The 22600-nt window shown below is 37.6% G+C and overlaps 1 protein-coding gene across 1 annotated transcript in view; it reads right to left on the bottom strand.

Moving 5' to 3' along the window:
* Positions 1-22600, bottom strand: part of ANKFN1 (ankyrin repeat and fibronectin type III domain containing 1) — a 294650-nt gene that overhangs the window by 220084 nt on the left and 51966 nt on the right. Inside the window, exon 2 of the mRNA XM_008072011.1 lies at positions 9574-9614. Coding sequence (XP_008070202.1) covers positions 9574-9614 — 41 coding nt within the window. The remainder of the gene's footprint in view (positions 1-9573; positions 9615-22600) is intronic.

The following is a 22600-nucleotide window of genomic DNA, read 5'->3' as shown; positions in this document are numbered from 1 at the left end:
GTCATATGGAAAGCAAGTTTAAATAACAGAGATAGAATAGCAATTTGATGAGGAAAATCATGGACTCTTTATTTGTTAAATCATGCTCTGTCAATGGGCTTTCCATAAAAAGAATATAAAGCTAGATCTTTACTTCATATCATATAGATAAAAACACAAATATGAAATTAAAACTTAAACTTTTGAAGCAATGTACAGAAGTATATCTTTATAACATCAAAGTAGGAAATAAAAACACAAATCATAAATTAAAAGCTCAAAATTATGTTAGAATGTAAATGTCTCTATAATAAAAATTACTTTACAAAAAGTAAAAACAGGCCAATGACAAGGTTAGAAAATATATTTGCATATAGCAGGCAATAGATTGCAAAACAAAAGAGCTAATTAACTTACACAAATCCATAAACATAAAATAGTAACTGATCAAAAAACAGTAAGAGATGTGAATAGGTAATTCACAAAAAATATGCCTAAGAAACATAGGAAAAGATGCTCAACTTCACTAGAAATTAAGAAATTCAAAGCTAGAAAAATGAGTCACCATTTTGCCCTCATAATATTGAAAAAATTTTGAAGTCTGAAGATAACCTATGCTCGCAAAGACTGGGGAAAACAGAAACTTACTTAAAATACTCTGCTCATGGAAATGTAAACTGGTCAAACAGTAGAAGGAAAATTTCACAATATCTAATAATTTTAATGAGATAACGTACCTTATGATTCAACAATTTCATACCTAGGAACCCTGGAGAAAATTCTGCCCAGGTGCATAAATCTATAAGGGTGCTATAAATCTATAAAAAGCATTCCCTTTTTATGGTAAATATTAGCAACAACTTAATTGTTCGCCAATAGAAAGAATAAATAAATAGTAACATATTTACGCAATGGAATACAAATCATACATGACTTAAAATCATAAAGCACTAGTGGATATTGCCCACTGATAGAGAAAAACATGGATAAACACACAGGATTGTGTTTTTTGGAGAATAAAGATTGAATTATATCTGTAATTTTTTTTCTTTAAAATCCATAAAAATCAGAACCAAATATTGAAGTGTTAAACTTAGTTAAATGTAAGTATATGGTTACTCATTATATTATTTTCCTCTATATTTTAACTATGTGATAACACTTATTTTTTTAATGAAAGAATTTATAGATATTATAGTGAATGTCAATCACTGTATTTGTCTCTGCACAGTTCTCTAATGTGAGTACTGAATAGTCCTTGATGTTCCTCTGATCCTGTTCCTTCCCACAACTCTGCTAGAGTCAGAGCTAATGGAAGCAGAGGTGTTTCAACCCAAGGTATCTCATCCATATGCTGGCCAGTAACCTGCCAAGAAAAAAATGACCCGAATCATATGGCTTTCTTTCTTTGGAGTATAGAATCCATGTGGATTTCCCAAGTGGAAAGAGGAGCTAAAATGTCTAATCCTTGATGTCTTTGCCTGCTATTTTGGAATACAGGCAAGCTGGAGAGTAAATACATTGACCTAGTCAACAGAGTTAGGAGATGCCATGAGAACCCAGAAAGAAGGGAGTAACTCTAATTCCTTCAAAAATAATTTTTTTTTTTTAGTTTTTAAAAAATGGATACCTAGTTGTACATATTTGGTGGGTACATGTAATATTTTGACATATGCATATGACCTATAAAGATCAAATCAGGGTAATTAGAATATCTATCACCTCAAACATTTATATTTTATTTACTCTGGGAACATTCCAATTCTTTACTTCCTTGATTTTGAACTATATAATACATTAGTGTTAACTATAGTCACCCTACTTTACCATAAAACACTAAATCTTTTTCCTTCCATTCAACTGTATTTTTGTACCTATTAACCACCCTCTCTCACAGGAAGCACTCCAGTTCAAGTTAACATAAGGTCCAACTAAACTTTACTTTCTCTTTGTGGATTTCCTTAAATCCATACAGTTTTCCAATTCTCTCTTCCCCACTCCCTTTTAACTTGAGCTTCTGATCCATGCAATCTAAAAAATTATTTAGAAAAGATATAATGATAGAAATTTTGAGCCAATAGTCAATACTAAAGAGGAAAACATCCTCATGGGCAAGGTGGTGGAAACTAGCTTCTGAAGATTTAGGAAATTTCTCTGATCTTTGACAGAATTCTAAAGCAGATTTTTAAAAAATTGTAACTTGAGAAGCAAATCAACTGATAAATATTTATAGTTCTACCCCAATCTCTTCTTCCCACTTCCTATCTCCATTGCTCTCTAAAGAGAAAGGACCAGTGTTATGCTAGAGATGATTTGTACCAGTTTGCAAGGGGCGAGTACAAGCTATTTGTTAAATATGACCATTTAAAAAATATCAAATTATAAAAATTTATAGTGAAATAACTTGCATTAAAAACAAAGGAAATACTCAGAACTCCTCATTTCCCAGTTATTTTGCTTCATTTCATTATTTACTATGCTTTTTAGTTTATCTTCATGTATTGCATCTGTATGGTGGAAACACTGTATAAAGGTGAGTTACTGCATGTCTTAATTCCACATTTAATGATATCATGTAGGTAAACTGAAAGAGGACATAATGGAAGCATTTACACCACAGAAACTGGCAAATACTACAAACAAAAGTTTGATTTTGTTTTGTTAATTGTCTAAGTTGAGAACATGATGGAGAAAATGTTAATAATGTAGATTAAACAAAAAGGAATCATCTATCTATAGCTGTCATGTTGTGAACAACATGAAAATTTGGGAAAATAGTCAACTGCATTATAAAATGATTATCTAATTTAGAAAAGAATTTGCTCACATTATTGATGAAGAGTGAACCTGTGACATACATTTTGTTGTATTACTTTTGTTTTGCACATTAACATAAACAAAAATATCAACCACAGTTTCATTCATCAAACATAGTCATAGATTGGCTACAAATACAAGACTTTGGCAAAAACCAATGAAAGAATTCAGTTGGCTATACAGAATTTACAATAAAGATATGCATGACACACACACATTTTTTTTTTTTGCATGCAACCTGGAAGGGTCACATTGAAATTATATGGGAAATGCAGTTGTTGTAGACAGAAAATAATAGACTAATGGCAGAGTGCTGTGGCTCACATCTGCAAACCCAGAACTTTGGGAGGCTGGACAGGAGAATTGCTTGAGTCCAGGAGTTCGAGACCAGCCTGGGCAACATAGCGAGACCTTGTCTCCGCAAACACTCAAAAAATTAGCCAGATGTGGTGGCGTATGCCTTTAGTCCTAGCTACTAGGGAGACTGAGGAGAGAGGATCGCCTGAGGCCAGGAGGTCAAGGCTGCAGTGAGATGTGACTGTGCCACTACTACCCTTCAGCTTCGGTGACAGAGTGAGACCCTGACTCAAAAAAAAAGAAAAAAAAAAAAAGAATTGACCAGTAATTTAATAATTATGGAGAATTGGGCAGGATTAGGCGGGAAGAAGTAAGAAGTAAGGAAAAAGCAGCACAAGGGGAGATTTTTTTACATAAAGCAGTAGGGAGAGAGAAAGGTAGAAGTTTTGAGTAGTTACTATGAGGAATTTGGGTAAAGAAATACTTTGCTGTGGGATGTAATATAATCCCCTTTTACTTAAGTAAAATTTGCATAGTCTCTATTTTTTAGATTTAAAAAAAATCTGAACTTAGATGACCCATGAAGCTGTCAGTTATAGTTAGGATACACTAGCATTTTAATAATACAATTTTATATGGGTTTATTATGAACAAATTATGCTAAACTTGCTTGTGTTCCTCTTAGAATTAGGTGGCTTACTCTAGCATATCATGAGAATAAAAACAAGCAACAATATAGTTATTGTGACTATTAATTATTGTTTTTATATTATCACTAGTCTTTCTGCATTCTTTTCATGGATTAATTATCACAATGATCTTATGAGATAGATACAAATAATTTATTATCACATTTTACATATCAGGAGCACACCCAGAAAGGTGATCTAACTTGCTCCAAAGTGCATAGCTAGCACAGTCTAGCATAATTAGAATCTAGGCAATCTAGTAGTTGAGGTCACATTGTTAGTCAACTCTATAATACTACAAAATAGCCAAGCATTAGCAGTATAACATAAAATCAGTATTTCTCTTAGTTTCTAAGGGGGCACCGTTATCAATCTAAAAATTGATCTTTGGGTGTGGGAAAGCTGTCTGTATTTGGTTCTGCTGACTGATTTGATAAAGCATTTACTGAGCATCTGGTTCTTTAAGAAGATATCACAGACATTTCAGGAGAGACAATGATGACTAAAACATGGTTCCACCTTTGAGGAGCTTAAAATCCAGATATTCACGGTTTTTATCTCTCTCTCTCTCTCTCTCTCTCTCTCCCCCCACCAGACAGGGTTTCACTATGTCCCTAGACTGGAGTGCAGTGGCAGCATGAACTTGGTTCATCACAGCCTGAAACTCCTGGGTCCAAGCTATCCCCCTTCCTCAACCTCCCATGTAGCTGGGACTATAAGCATGCACCATCACACCTGGCTAATTTTTCTATTTTTTATTTTACAGAGACAAAGTTTTGCTTTGTTGCCCAAGTTGGTCTCAAAACCCTATTCTCAAGCAATCCTCCCACCTCAGCCTCCCAAAGTGCTGATTATAGGGGTGAGGCACCATGCTTGGCTATCAGTCTCTTAAGTGAAGAGGTAAATCAAACAGGATTTAAAACGATTCAAATTAGGCCGGGCTTGGTGACTCAGTCTGTAATCCCAGCACTTCGGGAGGCCCAGGTGAGTGGATTGCCGGAGCACATGGGCTGGAGATCCACCCGGGCAACTTGGTGAGAACTCGTCTCTACAGTAAATCAAAAAAAAAGATTAGCCGGGCGTGGTAGCGGGTGCCTGGAGTTCCAGCTACTTGGAAGGCTGAGGTGGAATGATCACCGGAGCCCAGCAGGTCAAGGCTGCGGTGGCAGGGAGCGAGCCACTGCACTCCAGTCTGGGCGACGGAGTGAGACTCCAACTCAAAAAAAAAAATCATTCACATTCAAAAAATTCCTAATAGTTTTCACTAGTATTCTGAAACTAATGTGTTACAGGGAAAAATGTAAACTTTGCATAGAATCCAATACCAAGAATACAAATAAGGACTGAAAAAAAATCTGCTTTTATCACAGCATTTATGTAACATATCTAGAAGTTTAGAACTAATGTGCCATTGAAATTTTTGATGGTTGTAGTAATAGAATGATCACATCCAGAATAAGAGGCATTTTTTTTTTTCCTCTTGGAGTTCTATAACAGCCAGCTATATCAGCAGTATTCTTTTCAGTTCAGGCTGTAACATTTTAAGAGAAGCATCACAAAATGCAATTGAGACAAATGGAAGAGAATAACTAAACCAACTCACATGAGGAATGGCTGAAGGAACTGGGGATGTTTAGCCTGAACGAGGAAGACTCGGAGAATATATGGGATCAGATTCCAAATATTTGGAGGATTGTCATGTGGAAGAAGGAGTCAATTCCAGAGCTGCTCCAGAAGGTAAAACCAGCACAAATGACTGGAATTGACAAGGAGGTTATCTCAGGTTAGCAAAAGAAAGTTTGAATATTGGGCTGTTAAAAAATGACGTGGGCTACCATATGAGATAGGGGAAGGGCTTCTGGAAAGGATGTTGTGAAGAGAACAGTTGGAGTGGGCTGTTAAATGGCATCATGTTGAAAGCATCCCCCAACATTACAGTGTCATGATTTATGAATCCATAACAGAAACAATTCCCTAAACCCTTAGGACACACACACAGTAAGATGATATTTTCCTCTAATATGTGGAATTTGGGAAATTGTAATTAACATATGAGTAGCAATTATCTTTATATTCCTTTTAGAAGCAAAAGAAGTAGTGACATTTAGGTCATGACAAGAGAAGAAATATGTGCCCTTTGTGCATAAAAAGCCCTTGAACGATGGACATTAGCCCCAGGAATCCGCTCTGTGGTGAACAGGGGACTATTTTGATATAAAGAAGTGAACAGAGAAGGAATACAAGGTTAACACTGCATGCAACTTTAAATCTTTCAGCACAGTGCCTAGCAGCCATAAAAAAGCAAACAAAAGTCTGCAAAGCCTTTCCAGAGGCGATGAATAGAAACAGAACAAATCACTTTCACCTAGATAAATGCTACATCCATGAACTGCCTGTGGACAGACCTTCTCTGCAAAGGGCATTTCAGTCATGGGGAAGAGGAAGAAATGGCAGCCAGAATGAGGGCAAAACATTCTGGCACAATGGATCTTGAGCTAATTCTCACAAACCAAGTTGATGTAATTGGCAAGTAGACACTCAGAGATGGAATATTTAAAGAAAATTCCACCAGAAGAGGCTCAGGGAGGCAGTGGAAGAGAATACTTTAGGCTTATTGAATACAGGAAAAAAGAAATGAGATTGACATTGTAACTCAGACAAAGCTCAGTAGAAAGGCAAGAAGAGTTAAGGGGAACAGACGAAAGCCCCAGATAAAATCCTAGCCACACCATACAATTTATTAAAAGTTGTTTCTTTTCCTCTAACCAACCAGCTCCCACTAGTCTCTAACGTTCTTTCTGACTTATTTCATTAACATTTCCTTCTTTTTCTGGAGCAGTTAGAGCCCCAGGGAATCTTTCTCTTTCCCCGCCTCACCCCCACCAATGGGGCATTGAATGAGAGCCAGGGTGTTGTCTGTGAAAAGAGAAATTGCAAAACCACAAATTGCAGAAAATGGTTACTGCCAAAAATCGAAAGGAACACACAATATCACCATGCCTCTTAAAAAGCAATTGCGCATTTTACAGGCCTCTGGATAATTCAGGTTTGTTTGGCAACTTTCTCACCCATACCACCCAGAAGACAATTCTCTTTCACCAGAGGCAGTGGTCCTAAAGAGCATATGTGGTTGAAAAGAAACAAACAAACAAAAAATGTGGATGCATGTCTTTCCAGTGGGCTGATTTGGCCCAATAAGGCTTTATTTTCTTCTATTGTGTAGTATCAATTTTAAGGCCCAAAGTTTGCCATCAGAATCTCAGAGACTCCCACTAAAACAGGTAAGGTCTCCAGTAATCTAAGAATCCCTTGAAGATGTAAACCATTTTTAGATAGTAACATTTTCCCAAAGCATTATCTTATGTGATTATCGCAACAACTGTTGGAAGAGGCAGGGAAAAAATGTCTTCTTCCCACCCCAAATACCAAAAAAGATATTTAGAAACTGAAGAGTTAAGCAACATTCTCAAAATCATACAACTTCTGAAAGAGTGAAGTAGGACTTAGCCATTAGTCTTCGATTTTTACTCCTGAGCTCCTTCTATCGCTTAGCCCTGTTTGTCTGCAAGGGCATATCTTCCTGACTTGGCTCCATCAGTAGGGCTGGGATTTTTTATGTGTTGCATACACATTTCCAGGACATTCACTTGAAAAGCCTCCTGCCGTTTACTATAGGTCTAAGTCTTATTTGAATAGAACGCTGATTAGGCCATTTCCATTTGTATTGGTTGAATAAATGCAATCATTATCAGGACATAATGCCAATTCCAGAAGGTCTGCCAAGGGAACCCAAGTCACAATTGCCTGATGATTTTAGTGTGTTTCCATGACTCTGTGGGTCAGATCAACCTTCCTCTGGTTGCTCAGAGATGGCTTGGGAAACTGAGTAGACACATTTTGTCTAAAATCCCAGCGCAAGTTTATGTCTCAGAATATTTAAAATAAAATAGGTCACCAAGAACTCTGCTATATGTTTGGCAAGAAAACACAAAGATAAAAAATCACAAATTGAGCTCTCTAAAGTAAAATAGTCACCCCTCCCTTTGTTTTTTTCTAACCTGGGAGGTAAAGGGTATTTTCAACTGAAATTTTGATAACGAGATCTTGGGGTAATATGTATGAATTTAAATTTGCATGCAATTACATAAAATGCTCCCTTAAATTGCCCTTCACCTAATTTTCACCATAAATATATACCGACTATATGTTAGTATTTAACACTAAATCATGTAAAACAGTGGTAAACCTAAATAGGCAGTAACAGCATAATAAAGATCTTCCAAAAACAAATATTTGGGAAAGTAAAGGTAGGTATTTTTCCCTGAACGGCACTTTGTGTAAAAAAAAAAATAAAAAAAGATTATAGTCAAAGGTTAACATTTGTTCAAACAATATATTCATGATAGCACACGAAAAGGAGGACTGCTCATAAAATTCAACATGACTTTATTGGTAAAAGCAGCTTAAAACATTCATAACAAGCAGGTGTCTGGATAATGCAATAAAGACCACAGCAGTATAATACAGATATTGAAATTTTAAAAAACTCCAGTGAGTGCAGAATACTTTGACATTAAAATCTGAATGATTTTGAGGGTGAGTGTCTTTTGTGCTGATGCTTGAATACTTGGTGTTTAGCAGTGGGATCAATTTATTCTAGAGAGCAAACAGAAAAAATCATCCAGGGAAATTGGTAAACACCAAGCTTTCCCTGCAGTTCAGTAGAAAACGTAATTTTCTCAAGGACTGAATGATTCAAAACAGAATTTATTAGAACACATATAATATGTATAATTCAAGTGAGATCTTTGGGTTCTGGTAGGCCTAAGAATGTCTAATTAAATGCTTTGTTGCCTTCTGAAAAGCATTATCTATGGGAAATTCTATACAAATCAGGAACTGAGATTTGATGTATTCCCTAGGGTTTACCTGGTTCAACCATCTACGTTTTACTTGTTGATCTCTTGTTTAGTGACAAGTAACTCACTATACTTTGAGCTGCTTTTGAACTAGAGTTTTTCTATTGAGTTTAAATCTATATCCTTGCTTTTGAAATGTGGATATTATCAAACTATCCCAGAGACAGATGGAGCTTATTTTTTTTGTTGTTAAAATTATTCTTACCTTCATTTTATTAAAAAAGAAAAAAAATCCTATCCTAATTCCAAAGGCAAGACTCTAACATACTCAGAACTCCTTGTTCAGACCTACTATAATTTTATTTGGTTTTTCAGAATAGAGGGTGTTTGTAATTTGGGTATAGACATTGGGAGTACTCAGCGTAAAGAAACTTAATATACCGGAGATTAGTTCTAGAAAGAACACTAGTTTACAGAGTGGCCGTAACACAGTACACACAGGAAGGAATTATTGAGGTAACTACCATGCTGTTAAACAAGAAACAGTCTGTGACTACACCATACAAAGCAACTGGGCAAAGAGTAATAAATTAGCCATCTGAGAGAACCTGAATATTCAAATGTTGGGTGTCACATGGTTATGATGTCTCAATGAATATTGCCTGATTTTTCACTCTTCATTTTTATCTAGCTTTTTAGATGCAGTATCGTGACAGCCACAATCAGGTTCAATCTGCTTCCAAAACAGTTTCTAAAATGCTCCACAGTGTAATACAAATCAATATTGTGAAGTGTTAGATCCAAACCATAGCTGCCTTTGTTGAGCCAGACTGTAAAAATGCGGCAATGTGAGATGGAAGCCTTAAAGATTAGGAGGCTTTAGGAATTACATCTGAGAAGTAGATGCCATCTCAGAGAGGAAATATACTTACATTTTGCTGCAAGTGAAATGCCTGTCTTTAAAGAGTAGTCTCTGAAACAAAGAGAAATAAAAAAGAGTATGTTAAAAAAAATTGTACAGTAATCGATTCAAAGTGAAAAAGGCATTGAATTGCCTTTGAAAGTACAGCCACTGACTAAAGAAACCCGAGAAGCCTAAAAATGAAAATATATTTATTAGGAGACTTTTCTTGGGGATACCAGAAGCTGTAGCCCACATAGAAAATATTTACATTAGCTGCCATATCTCACTACAAACTCAACTCTCTGCCCCTGGATATCCTATAATTCCAAGACCTCTTGATGCTCACTTTATCTCCCAGGTGGCATCCTGGAGAGTCTGGTTGCCTAGTTCAATGGCTTAGACTCCCATTATTCTCTTGCTTCTGGTTTACACTGACATTGTACCTTTTTCTTATAGGCCCACTTTTGACAGTGTTCCCTTAAGTGAAACTCCTCCTAAAAATTATGATTTTCTCAATTCATGCTTATTAGGATAAAAGGACAGTTTCATTTTCCAAGAAATAGAAAGCTTTTGTGGGGGGCATGAGATGGGGGATCGAAACCAATGCCAGGTTTCTTCTTTATTCAAGATGTCAGCGAAAGGGGAGGAACAATTGGACTGCTTGGAAGGCCAACTGCACTGGCAATGTGTTCAGTGTGACAGCCCGCTAGACAATTCAGCTTGCTTCCAAATCCATATTTTATTGGATCTATTGTGGTTATATCCACAGGGGTACTTTTCAGGGTAGCAGATTTAATAGGGAATGACAGGACAGTTCCTATGATTGATATGAACTATTTGCACTCTGAGATTCAAGTGGCTTCAGGTCCTTTTCAAGACTGAGCCCTCTAGTCATACTGTTCTCAGACCTACAAAAAGATCTTGCCATACCACGCATGTTCATATGGATAGGTCAGATTGGTTATTTCAGTGTGCAGTATTTTTCCATGCTCTGCCATTTTTTAATAATAGTGTGACTTGGGAAGACTGAGTCAATGCTCTGAGATTGATCAAAATAATAATAATAATGGCTATTTCAAAGAATTGTTGTAATAATTTAATAAGATAATATATATATATATATATATATAATAGTTACATAAAATAGGTCCCATAGTAGGGACTTGATAATACTGCCTGATGTTACTGTTGTTGTCATTATTGTCAATAATCCAAGTTGGAAAACCAAATTAAGAAGCTAGGATAAATTTGTGAAATAGGCAATAAGAAGATAGCTAGGAAAGAGTCTTGCCTGGATAAGACGTTTCCATTCATGGAAGTCAATGCTGCACCATTGTTCCCAATTTCTCTCCCAGATTGTCTTTCTCCGAGCTTCCAAGCTTCATTTCCCCAACTGCTGAGTGTAATTCAATCAACACGCACACACTGGAAAATCCCTAAGTGTTTTAGCAAGCCTCCTAACTTGTCATTTGCTATCCAGGAAGATAATTGGTGGTGGGGCTCATAGATTTACACATTGTTAAATTATTAAACTTCTGGGCCCATAATTCCTCTTTACATAAGTCAGAGCTTGATACATTTTTATTCAACTGATTTTTTTAGATGGATCCTATAGTGTGACCCAACAATCTCATGTGTTTCACTACCTGGAAGAATTTAAGTACACTGCTCTGATCACAGCCTGATACACATTTCCTCCCACCTCCTCCTTTTCCAAACAATAACAATCAAACAAACACAAAGTATACTGAAAATTATTCTGAAATTGTGTATCCTTCAGCTTCTTTGAGAAACGTGTTGCTAGGAAACAAATTAGGAGCATTCTTATCCACTGAAAAAAGTTTTTACCATTGCCTCAGATAACAGGTTGTGCTTTGACTACAAAAATATTAACAAAGAAAATTGTCTGTCTATTACTTTATAGATTCATTGGACAAGAGTTCTTCATTTGGGTAACAATTTCACAGCAATATCATTGATTACTTTGAAAGCTATTCAGAGATCTCCTTGAGACTGCATTATATAGCTATTTAATGCATTGCTACTGATCATTTTTCTTAGGGTACAAAATAAATCAAGCAGTTAAACATACTGTGGTGGTGTGGTTTTACAGACCATAGAGCTACATAAAAATGCGCCTTTGCTTTTTTAAAGCTTATTTCCACAATAGAAAAAACAAAACAAAACACACACACACATCCCACACCCCTGAATTCTGAAAGGAGAAAGAGAGGACTTAAGATGATGATCTAACTCATTCACTGATGAGTGCCTATTATATGCAGGATATTGCACTAGGCCCCACAATCCCTGCCCTTGTGATTAGTGTCAGTCTAGTTGGAGAGACAGCTAGATAGTTTGGGGGGATTACATCACACTATAAAGCAAAAGCCCAGTGTGGTCAGTGAGTAGGGAAAATGGAATTTGGTGATGGATCCAGATAGACACGTCAAGGAAGTCTAATGTGGGGAAGCATTGGAATAATATCTGGTGAAAATTTCGTATTTAGCTGTAATAACAGCTAATAAGGCTGAGTGCTTAATGCCCTGGGAATGTCCTAATGTACCGATTAGTTTATTCCTCATAACAACTCTAGGGAGGTGCTATTCTTATCCCAGAGTAGGACTTAAGATGGCAGATGAGGAGTTTGGAGCAGACCAAGCGAGAGGGCACTGTCAAGAGCATGGACCCTGGAAAAGAACTGGCTCCTTTTAGAGGCCAAAAGACCAAATTTGCATTGCATTATTATGCATATCCTTCTGCAGGGTCCTTTCTTTCACCACATAAAGGTCTTTAAGAGATCATGGATGGGGCTCTTCTGATAACTGTAGTTAAGGAAGCCTAGCCTCCCTGCTCCCACCTCGGGGGAGATGTGAGGTACATCTTGGTTCTCTTTCCTATACTGTGCACACCCAGCACTCCTTTACCCTCCCCTTAGAAGATCTGCAAGGTCAACAGGTTACCATCCTTGGATCATGGTAGTTCATGTGCCCAGTTCAGTAGCAAGGTCTGCATGATTCCACGAACCTTGTCCGAAGCCCTTGGATACCTTCTTTAGTTCCTTTGTTGTAATCCACACTCATATGAATTCTGCTTAACACTGGGGATAGATCTCTATCTGTGCTGTCATCTGAGAGTCAGGAACAGCTGATCTTTGAACCAAAGTCCTCAGCCAGAGGATTCTCCATACCACCCATCATCTTAATGGCTCACTCTGGTTCCTGTGGTTGAGCCCATCTGGTTGCCATCTGTAACCTACAATTGACACTCATTAGAAAATAAAACCACTTAGTAATTTCTGAATGTTCTATGCTGATTGAAATATCTGGCCTGAGTCATCTGCTATTTAAAAGTTTTAAGATTTGTAAAAAGTGGTATCAGTGCAAGTATAACTGTTTGTATGATGTAACATATGGAATCAGATCTCCTATATAACTATTCCTCTTTATGGTACACAATAAACTAGTTCCTGTGTGTCCAAATTTATGAATTTTAAGATGAATTGGCTACTACCCTCTTATTCTGAATTTCGAATTAATTCTGTTTTATGTTACTTTTGCTTATTTTCTTAATGCTATGGTGGGCATATCTATTGTCTATTCCACTTGTTCCCAGGAGTGCTAGGAACCAACAGCCTTAAATTATACCTTGGAAATTAATGTAAGAAGGAAGTGATGGTTTTATCTACAATAAATTATACCAATTATCAGATAATAATTATAATAATTTGTGAATAGTGTATCTTCTCTTCACTTTGATCAAGTGTTCTTTAAAACCCAAGGCTATGTGATGAGGGCAGGTATCTGATGCTGAGAGTTCAAGGGGCTCTGTCCATGGCTCCCACTCTGGGGACAAGAGACATTCTCAGAGGGCCAGGAGCTCAAGTCTCGATTCTTCCACCAACCTCCAGGGTGACCTTTAGTCGGATATTTAACCTCTGGAAGTCTCAAAGCCTTCACCTATAAAATAGAAATGAGAGTAGCCATTTCTTCTCCAATGACTGTTGTGCTTTTTGGAGGACATAATATATATAAAGCCCTTGGAAGAGCCCTTCCCCACTCCTAGTTCTTAATGTGTGCTAGTTATGGTTGTCTTTATTAACTTCACACTGAAAAATTATTGTACAAGGATTGCACCATCCATTTGGATTAAAATACTCTTCACTAGCTCCTGAATGGTTATAAGAGGGGCATATGACATCTCCAGCCTCTTTTGTCTCTTGCTTTGTGTCTTGATTTGACACACAGTGGACTCTACTTTAAAAAGTTGTATTTGCCCATGATTGGTTTTTCATGATTGTGAATAATTTTGCTAACAGTAGTTTTTTAGTTCCCTGATCCCACTGGTGTTTTAATAATTTTTAAAACATTGCCAATGGCTTCTCTTATGGTATTTTGCTGGTGTGTGTCTTTTCCCCAGCCTTGACTGTGCCTTTGCTGAGTCCTTGGTGAGTCATGTCACTGCCTTACCATGTTCCATGGTTACTTATAAATGGCTTCTGGGTTTTGATTTCTTTCTAGCTTTTTAACCATTAAAAATATTTTTAATTTAAATAAGCAATTTCCATTGCAGAAAATTTAGAGAAAAAAACAACACTAAAATAAAGTAAAATAACTCAGAACTGTACAGATTTATTTTAAAGGAAACAAAGAAGTGAACACTGTGCTCAACACCTAGTCCCATTTTCCAGAAATAATTACTATCAACAGTGTGTGAGGGTATCATACTAAATTGTTTTTATGCTTGTAAAAGCATAAACACATATATAAACCTTTATACATACACCTATGTCATTAAAAGTTTTTCAACAAAAACAAAGTCATGCTATATAATTTTCTATAATGTGCTTTTATTCTCTTAATGGCATTTTTTTGTGGACATACATTCCAAGTTGGTATATACAGAGATCTTTATATTTTTCGGTGGTTAAACAGGAATCCATTAATGGACATGCCTTAATTTACTTAATCAACTCCATATTGATAGACATTTAGGTTGTTTGTCATTTTTTACTATTGCAGTGAGCTCCCTCCCACTCATTTTACTATTGTAACGACCAAGTATTTTGAACATTTGCTTTTAGATTCATGGTTTTGTGCCGCAGGGTAGTTCTTAGAATTGTGAGTACTTTATAATAGGGTATATGTAGCTTAATATTAGATGGAGATCCCAAATTACTCTTCATGAAGGTTGAAACTATTTGCCCTCTAACAATAATAAGATATATCTTCCACATGTATCTTTCACTTAGCATGCATAATTTCTATTTCTTTGAGTTTTTCTTCTCTGTGCGATAATCTTCCACCTGAACTTCAAGATACTTTATTCAGTTCTCAGCAATGATTTTGAATTCCAAGGACTCTTTCTTTTTCTCAGATTGTTCTTTTGTAATAACTTGCCTAGTCTCCCCAGGAATTTGCATTATTTTCTTTTAGGGTTCTTTTTCTTTCATTCTCTAAGGCTGTTCTGATCATGGTCTTCTTTACTCCTAAAACTGCTGAGTCATCTTCTATGCGTTGTGTGTTTTCTCTCCTCACCGTTACTTGTCTGCACGCATGCCGCCCTTTCTGACCCATTAAGGGGAGATGGGTCTGCAGCACACACCCAGGTGGGCTGTTTGGTTCTCCTAAGTCGTAGTGGGTCTGCACGTGGCGAGAGGTAAGCAAAGAATATTTTCCTGGAGAACAGGCTGGTGGGCTGAGACCTCTCAACTGAGAGGTGTGGAGGAGGCTCCAAAGTCCTCAGAATCCTCCAACAAGTGCAGAGTGTAGCAATTCTCTTCAAGTTAAACAAAAAGGAAGTCCTTTGGGCTCCTCCTCAGCCAGTCATACAGAGCTATCAGTGCTGCTGAGAGTAGCTACTAGGTCAGCGCTTCTTACAGTTGAATGGACCCACAGATCATCTGGGATCTTGTTAAAATGCAGATTCTGATTCAGAAGGTCTGGGATGGGTACTGGGATCCTGCATTTCTTACAAGCTCCCAGGTAATGCCGATGCTGCTGGTCACAAAGCACACTTTGAGTAGCAAGGCTGGAGGCTGTGTCCCGTTTCCTGAGAGGCAGGCATCCTCCCAGGCTGCAAGGACCTTGCCTTCCCCAGCTGCCCACCTTCAAAAACCTGCAAGCCAGGGTGTCTGGGATTCCCTTTGAACTGCAAACAAACAGGCAAGCTTTTCTCATCTGCAGATAGCTGTGATTGAAATCACTCCATTACCCCCCCCAGAGAGCTGAAGAATGGATTTATTAGAGTTTCCTCAGATAAACTTCATCCATGTCTTCAACCACTTCAAATTATATTCAGACATTTATATGTCTTGATTGCTATAAGAATATCTGAATGTTTTTTTTTGACTATTTAAAATTGTTCTTGGTGCAGACTTGTATCTGGCTATCACTGAACTTCTAAAAAATCCTGTATTAATTTATTGCACATCACATAAGTTTCTGTTTGACTCTCATCTTTAACAAGTCACAATAAAACTTTTTATTACCCTTTAATTTTCTTTACAAATTTTCGTAATTTGGTCACCTTTCATTGATTTCAGGCCTTTCATCGACAGGCCATACGTATATGTATAAATATGATATATATTTACATATTTAAATCTGTTTGATTTATTTATTGAATTGGGGTCTTACTCTGTCACCCAGGCTGGAGTGCAGTGATAAGATCACAATTTACCACAATCTCAACCTCCCGAGCTCAGGTGATCCTCCCGCCTCAGGCGCCTAAGTAGCTGGGACTACTGGCCTGCACCACCACATCTGGCTAATTAAAAAAAAAAATTTTTTTTAATGTTGTTCAGTCTAGTTCAATCTCCTGGGCTCAAGCCGTCCACCTGCCTCAACCTCTCAAAGTGCTGGGATTATAGGTGTGAGCCACTGTGCTTGTCCTAAATCTGTTTTATTTTTGTTTCCATTGTGTTAACATTGGTTCAGGGCTAATGTTTTATTATTTCATTACCTATATTAATTAACTGAATATTTATGAATATCTTATTTTTCCAGGTATTGTATTAGGTATGAGAGTGTTCAATAAGTGATGATTTCTACATTTGAGGGACTTGCATTTCACTTGGGAGTACCTTGTAGAAATCTTTCAAGCTTATGCAATGTTGTCACATAGATCATCTCATGAGATCCTCACATCACGTTTTGAAGACAGAAAACAGGTTTACCAGTACCCTCAGTGATCAGGTGATAAAACAGGACTCAGTGAGATTAAGTGATCATTTCTAAATCACTTTATAAGTGATGTGAACTATAAAACAGATTTTCTAATTTCAATGTTAGTGCCTCTTATGACCATTTAGGATTTCAGCTTAATATTTAAAAACTAGGCACCTTCTAATATCCTTACTGAAACTGCTCTGACAATTTGTACTGGTTTTAAGTAGCCACCACTGGGACAAAGAATGATTTATAATTGATGTATTCTTTAGTTATGGTCTCAAATACAACCCAATGCCATAGCAACAAATTCAGAACTGACTCTCAAAACAATAATAAAATTCAATACCAATGCCAAGTTGGCATGCCAAATTGAGCCTAAACCCTCATCTTCAGGATAAAGACATTAAGAAATTTTCTTAACCACGGCACTCTCAGAAAGTATGTCAATATTAGAAATTGTATTCTGGGTTGGGTACGGTGGCTCACGTCTGTAATCCCCACACTTTAGGAGGCGAGGCGAGATGATTACTTGAGCTCAGGAGTTTGAGACCAGCCAGGGCAACATAGCAAGACCTCATCTCTACAAAAATAAAAGTAAAAAATTAGCCTGGTGTGGTGGCTCATGCTGTAGTCCCAGCTACTCAGGAGGCAGAGACAGAGGGATCACCTGAGTCCAGGAGGTCAAGGCTTTGGTGGGATGTGAGCAAAGCACTGCATTCCAACCTGGGCATCAGAGTGAGAAACTTACTCAAAAAAAAAAAAGAAAAAAAAGGAAAAAAAAAAAGAAAGAAAGAAAGAAAGAAAGAAAGAAAGAAAGAAAGAAAGAAAGAAAAAGAATAGAAAAAAGAAATTGTATTATTTTGGATATGAAGATATTTTGAAAATACAATTTTTTGCACACACTTTAAAAATAATGTATATTAATTACCAAGAGCAATAAACTAGATAGTCCTTTTTTGACCAATAATATAATTAATTTATCAAATATCAGATTTTAAAATGTGTTCCAGTTGCTGGACATATAACACTAACGAAAACATGATGATTATTTTATTGCCAAAGCATTTGCTATCAGTCTGTTGCACAAGAGACCTATTAAAAAATAGACTCCACGATTACAGTAACACGTGATAATACTGTGATAGAGTTATGCCTGGGGCATTATAGGAGCAAAGAATGTTCTTTTAAAATCAGATTAAAGCACAGTTTCCCAAAGAAAGATGATCATGGGTTTGTGAAAAAAAAAAAAAAAAGTTAAAGGCTCAAGGAAGTTTCAGAAACACTGAATCAAGGATAAATAGATCATTTTAATGGCAATCTTTCCCATAACTTTTAATATTCTAATATTTATTATAAATTCCAGGGAGAGGGAATGTCTCAAATTTGTGTGACCAAAGAACCCTCATGCCAAGCATTTTGAAGGACTCACATAGTGAACGATGACCTAGGTGATCCAGAAAAGCTCTCCTGGAAAAACAGTGTCAGCACTGAGATTTCAAGACTAGCAGGTACAGTGGGAAAGGACACTTTGTGCTGAGAATAGCATGTGCAAAGGACCTTAGACAGTAGGTATCAAGGTAACACTAAGTAGCTCAGAAGAGCTAGAGCAAGGAATTCCTCATGGAAGAATAAAATGAGATAGGGGCAGAGATAAGCAAGAGTTCGAATGTCCCAGCCAGATCAAGGGTTGAACACTATTCTGAAACCCAAGAAACATATCTAAAAGTCTCTAAAATAGGGAAGAGATATGAATGGATATGTATAGCAGTGGCCTGCAGCAAGGTCAGTCTGGAGAAAGGAAGAGTAGGTAGGAGGAGTTATTGAGTTAACCCTGATGTCTGTGTTGAGGAACTGAACCCAAGGGGGTGGGGGATGGGAGAGAGAGAAAGAGAGAGGAGGGAGAAGGGCTAAGGGGAAAGACTCTGTAGGACCAGGTGACCTACTGGATGTGGGTAGAGGATTGGGTGACTCCTGGGGAACGGAGTGGGTAAACAGTCACCCACAGAAATTAGCAATATGAGAGGAGAAACAGATTTGGATTGAACCTAATGACTCTCCAGGAGGTAGAATTCAGATGAGAAGTGATGAAGTTCTGAGCTGCAGCTGCGTCAAAGTAGATTTAGACATGTTGAATTTGAGGAGTTATTGGAACATGTAACTGTTATGCTAAGAGGCAAATTTATTCGAGATAATAGCAGTACTAGGCATCTAGAGGGCATGTAATTATTCTGTAGGAAACACAGGCCTCGTTCAGAAGTTCTATAACTAAAATCTGTCAACTGAGATAGACAAGTACATGTTATTGTTTTCTTCAAGATGGGGTCTTGCTAAGTTGCCCAAGGTGGTCTGAAACTCCTGAACTCAAGTGGTCCTCCCATCTCAGCCGCCCACAAATTATTTTTAAACATATTATAGTGAAAAAATTATTACTTAAAACTCAAACTCATTAGCTTCTTTCGCCTTCTTAGGGGAGATGAGCTTATTCATATCATTAAGAAAATAAATCTATTTGCTTCTTAACCCTAGCACTGTTGACATTTTGGGCCCCAATTGATTGATTCTTTGTTTTCAGTGTTATTGTGTACATTGTAGGATGCTTAGCAGTGTCCCTGCCAGTATTATCCCCTTCCCCAGTTGTGACAAGCACAAAAATGTCTCAAAACACTGTCAAATCTTGCTGGAGGGGTCCTCCCCTCTCCAATTGACAACCAAGGCTGTGTACTTTCCCTTTAACATAATGTGGTGGAATTTTGAAGAATTCTGCTAATTTTTCTGTGCCACTAAAAGGTGAAGCCCTGAGGAGATGGCCTTTCGTTTAGCAGAATGTTTTAATGAGTATCTGCAGATGCAAAATTGGCCTCGACCTTGAGTAGATGGTATAGGAGCTAAATTCTGCTACAGAAGACAGTGAGAGGAATGGAATTCCTAAAGTCAGTTGGGGGTTTGTTTAGCAGTAGGGAGGTAAGATCTTTGGAGAGAGAACAGTAAGAAATTCTTGCTGTCTGAGAAGGTAGAAGGATGACTTTTTAGTGACAGGGATGCTTAAATTCAATCCTAAATTATTTACTGTTCTGCCGTGTAAGATTCCTCTCTTGTCCTGACGTGAAGTAAGTGCGGAAATGTTATCTCCCAGGATTTGGCAGAGATTTTTAAGTGTGGGCCTTAAGGTTGTAAGCTTTGGCCTCACCACTGTCATCTTCTACTATTTCTTATATTTTTCTTTTTCTTCCTTTTTCTTCATATCTACAACAAAAATTTTCCTTCTTTGAGTACAATTTCTTTGACTGGTGTCCCCAGTAAGCTTAATTGCCCTGTGAGATGCTGAATTTATGAAGTATAAAAAGCTTGAGAGGCCCTTTAGGCTGACCTGGACAGAGTTCTTCCTAGATAGTGGCATTACCAACCTAAGGTCCTCTCACGTGAGGTATCTTTTTACAAATAGGTAAACTGAGGTACAGAGGACCACGGTGTATTGTTTTAGGAAAATAACTTGGGTATTTTGGCTCTCAGTTTTGTGTTTTTGCTAGTGGAGCACATTGTCTATGGAAATCACCTTTCTATGATTAGCTAACGTCAACATTTAGAAATGTCTCTGATCTATTCTTTTATTTCTTTCAGAGACATGTTCTCATTCTGTCACCAAGGCTGGAGTACACTGATACAATCATAGCTCATTGTGAACTTGAGCTCTCAGGCCCAAGTGATCCATTCATCTAAGTTTTCCAAGAGGTCAGAGCTACAGGCATATACCATCACTCCTGGATAATTTAGAAAATATATAGAGAGACAGGGTCTTGCTATACTGTCCCAACTGGTCTTAAACTCTTGACCTCAAGAGATTGTCCCACCTTGGCCTCCCAAAGTGTTGGAATTACAGGCGTGAGCCACTGCACTAGGCCTCTGATTTCTGTACTAGCTGCTTCAAGGTAATAACTTTGCTAAAGAAAAAAGCAGAATAAAAAATATTTGACTAAAGGCCTACTCCAAGGATGCCCTGAAGTTCCATTCATATTCAAATCTTTTCTCCATGACATCATTAAAATGTGATGTGACTCAGAATATTTTCAACTTTCAAACATTTCTTTTCAAATTTCTATCTTCTGTCAGCTGACAATACACTCAGAAATTTTTCATGTCTAATAGGCTATTTAGACCTCATACATAAATAAATTTCTAAGGATTAATTATTCCTATATCAAAGTGGTAGATTTCATCAAGGATAAAGTACCTACTTTCAAATCTGTTGTAGATTATATGGAAGCTGATCAATGGTCAGTTTACATATCTAACTATAAATTTTGATATTTTTGAAGTCACTTACAAAATCATATATATATATATATATATATGTATATATATATATATATATATATATATGATCTGAAAAAAAATACTGAATTTCTTTCTCACAAAAGGTGACCTCAATTCATGTTACTCTAAAACCCTTCTCACAGGACAACAAATAGCTTGAATTCCTTATGAATCAGAGCATGAGCCCAGGCAACTTCTCATTTGTCTTTTCATCCTCTGCAGTGTCTAGCAGAGTATTCAACACATAGTGGCTATTCAAGAGAGAGTCATTAGATGAATGAAATTTCAGACTTCTCCAGAACAAGATTATGTCTGCCCAGCAGTTTCCTGCACCCACCCTGCCTCTGGCACCAAGACCTGTGCCCAGGATAGTTACACAACTTGTAGGGTTTGGAGCAGAAATGAAAAGGTGGGACTCCTTATTCTAAAATTATTAAGAATTTTAAGACAGTGGACACAGAGCATTAAACTAAACCCAGGGCCCTATGTGACCGCATGGTGTGCATACCCACAGGCTGGTCCTGTCTGTGCCCAACTGGCTTTCCAGCCTTCTGATTCCTTCATCCACATGAATCACACCCCCCATGACAGGGGAACTATACTGGAGCTATCCTCAGCTCCTTTTTTCCTGTCTCAGTCAGACCTTTTCTTCTTGAGTCCATGCCTCTCCATCCTCCTGGTCTTGCCCCTTTCATGGTGCTTTCTGGACCCCTGTTCTAACTTTAGAAAACTCACCTCTGTCTCAGCCTCATCAATGGGTCTGCCTACCATGATGAAACTGGCTTTCTCACACAATCACTCTGTAAGGTAGGGGCTATTATCATCACAATTTACATATGAGAAAACTTGGGGAGGGAGAACAGCCAGAGGTTAAATACATTGTCCAAAATCACAGCTGGTAAGTGGCAGATTCAGGATCTGGCCCCAGGCAATGTGCATGCTCACTCCTAACTAATATACTCTGCTGCTCCAAGGTGATGCCCACAGTCAGGGCCAACATGTACAACTTCCTGGATATGTCCAAAGCCCAGCTTACTCGGTCATACAAGGTGACTCTATAGCAGGGGCAGGAGTTTGGAGAAAGGGATGACAGAGAACAATAAGTAAACATAAGCATCAGTCAGGAAATCTGCATAGGTGTTGGAAAAGTCGGTGGACTTCCTCTAGTTACATGGGATGGGGATCAGATTCATTTAACTTGACTGTGAAAGGATAGGGCTACCACCCCAAAAGACCAAAGACTTGGGACACTTGGGTTCCTGATACCAGCACGCATTACTCTACAGGATTGCTTTTAATAGCTGTATATTATTTCTTTGCATGCTAGTCCATTTTTACACAGAGGACAACGGCAGTGGAAAATGGAAACCATTAGAAGAGAGACTCAAAGGGCTGGTGAGGACACGTAGGTTAAATATTGCAGCGCTCAGGAGAATGAGGGCCGTTGGCCTTGGTGATGAGCAGGGCAGAGGAAATCTTAGAGAAAAGTATTTTGCAGAGTTTCGGGAGTAAAAGCCAGATTGGAGAGAATGAGGAGTTAGTGGGAATGGAAGAGACATATCAGCATCCTTT

Source organism: Carlito syrichta, unplaced genomic scaffold (assembly GCF_000164805.1).
Source record: "Carlito syrichta isolate Samal-C Ts95f unplaced genomic scaffold, Tarsius_syrichta-2.0.1 Scaffold314811, whole genome shotgun sequence".
In the NCBI taxonomy this organism is placed as follows: Eukaryota; Metazoa; Chordata; class Mammalia; order Primates; family Tarsiidae; genus Carlito; species Carlito syrichta.
This window is presented reverse-complemented; position numbering and strand designations above follow the sequence as displayed.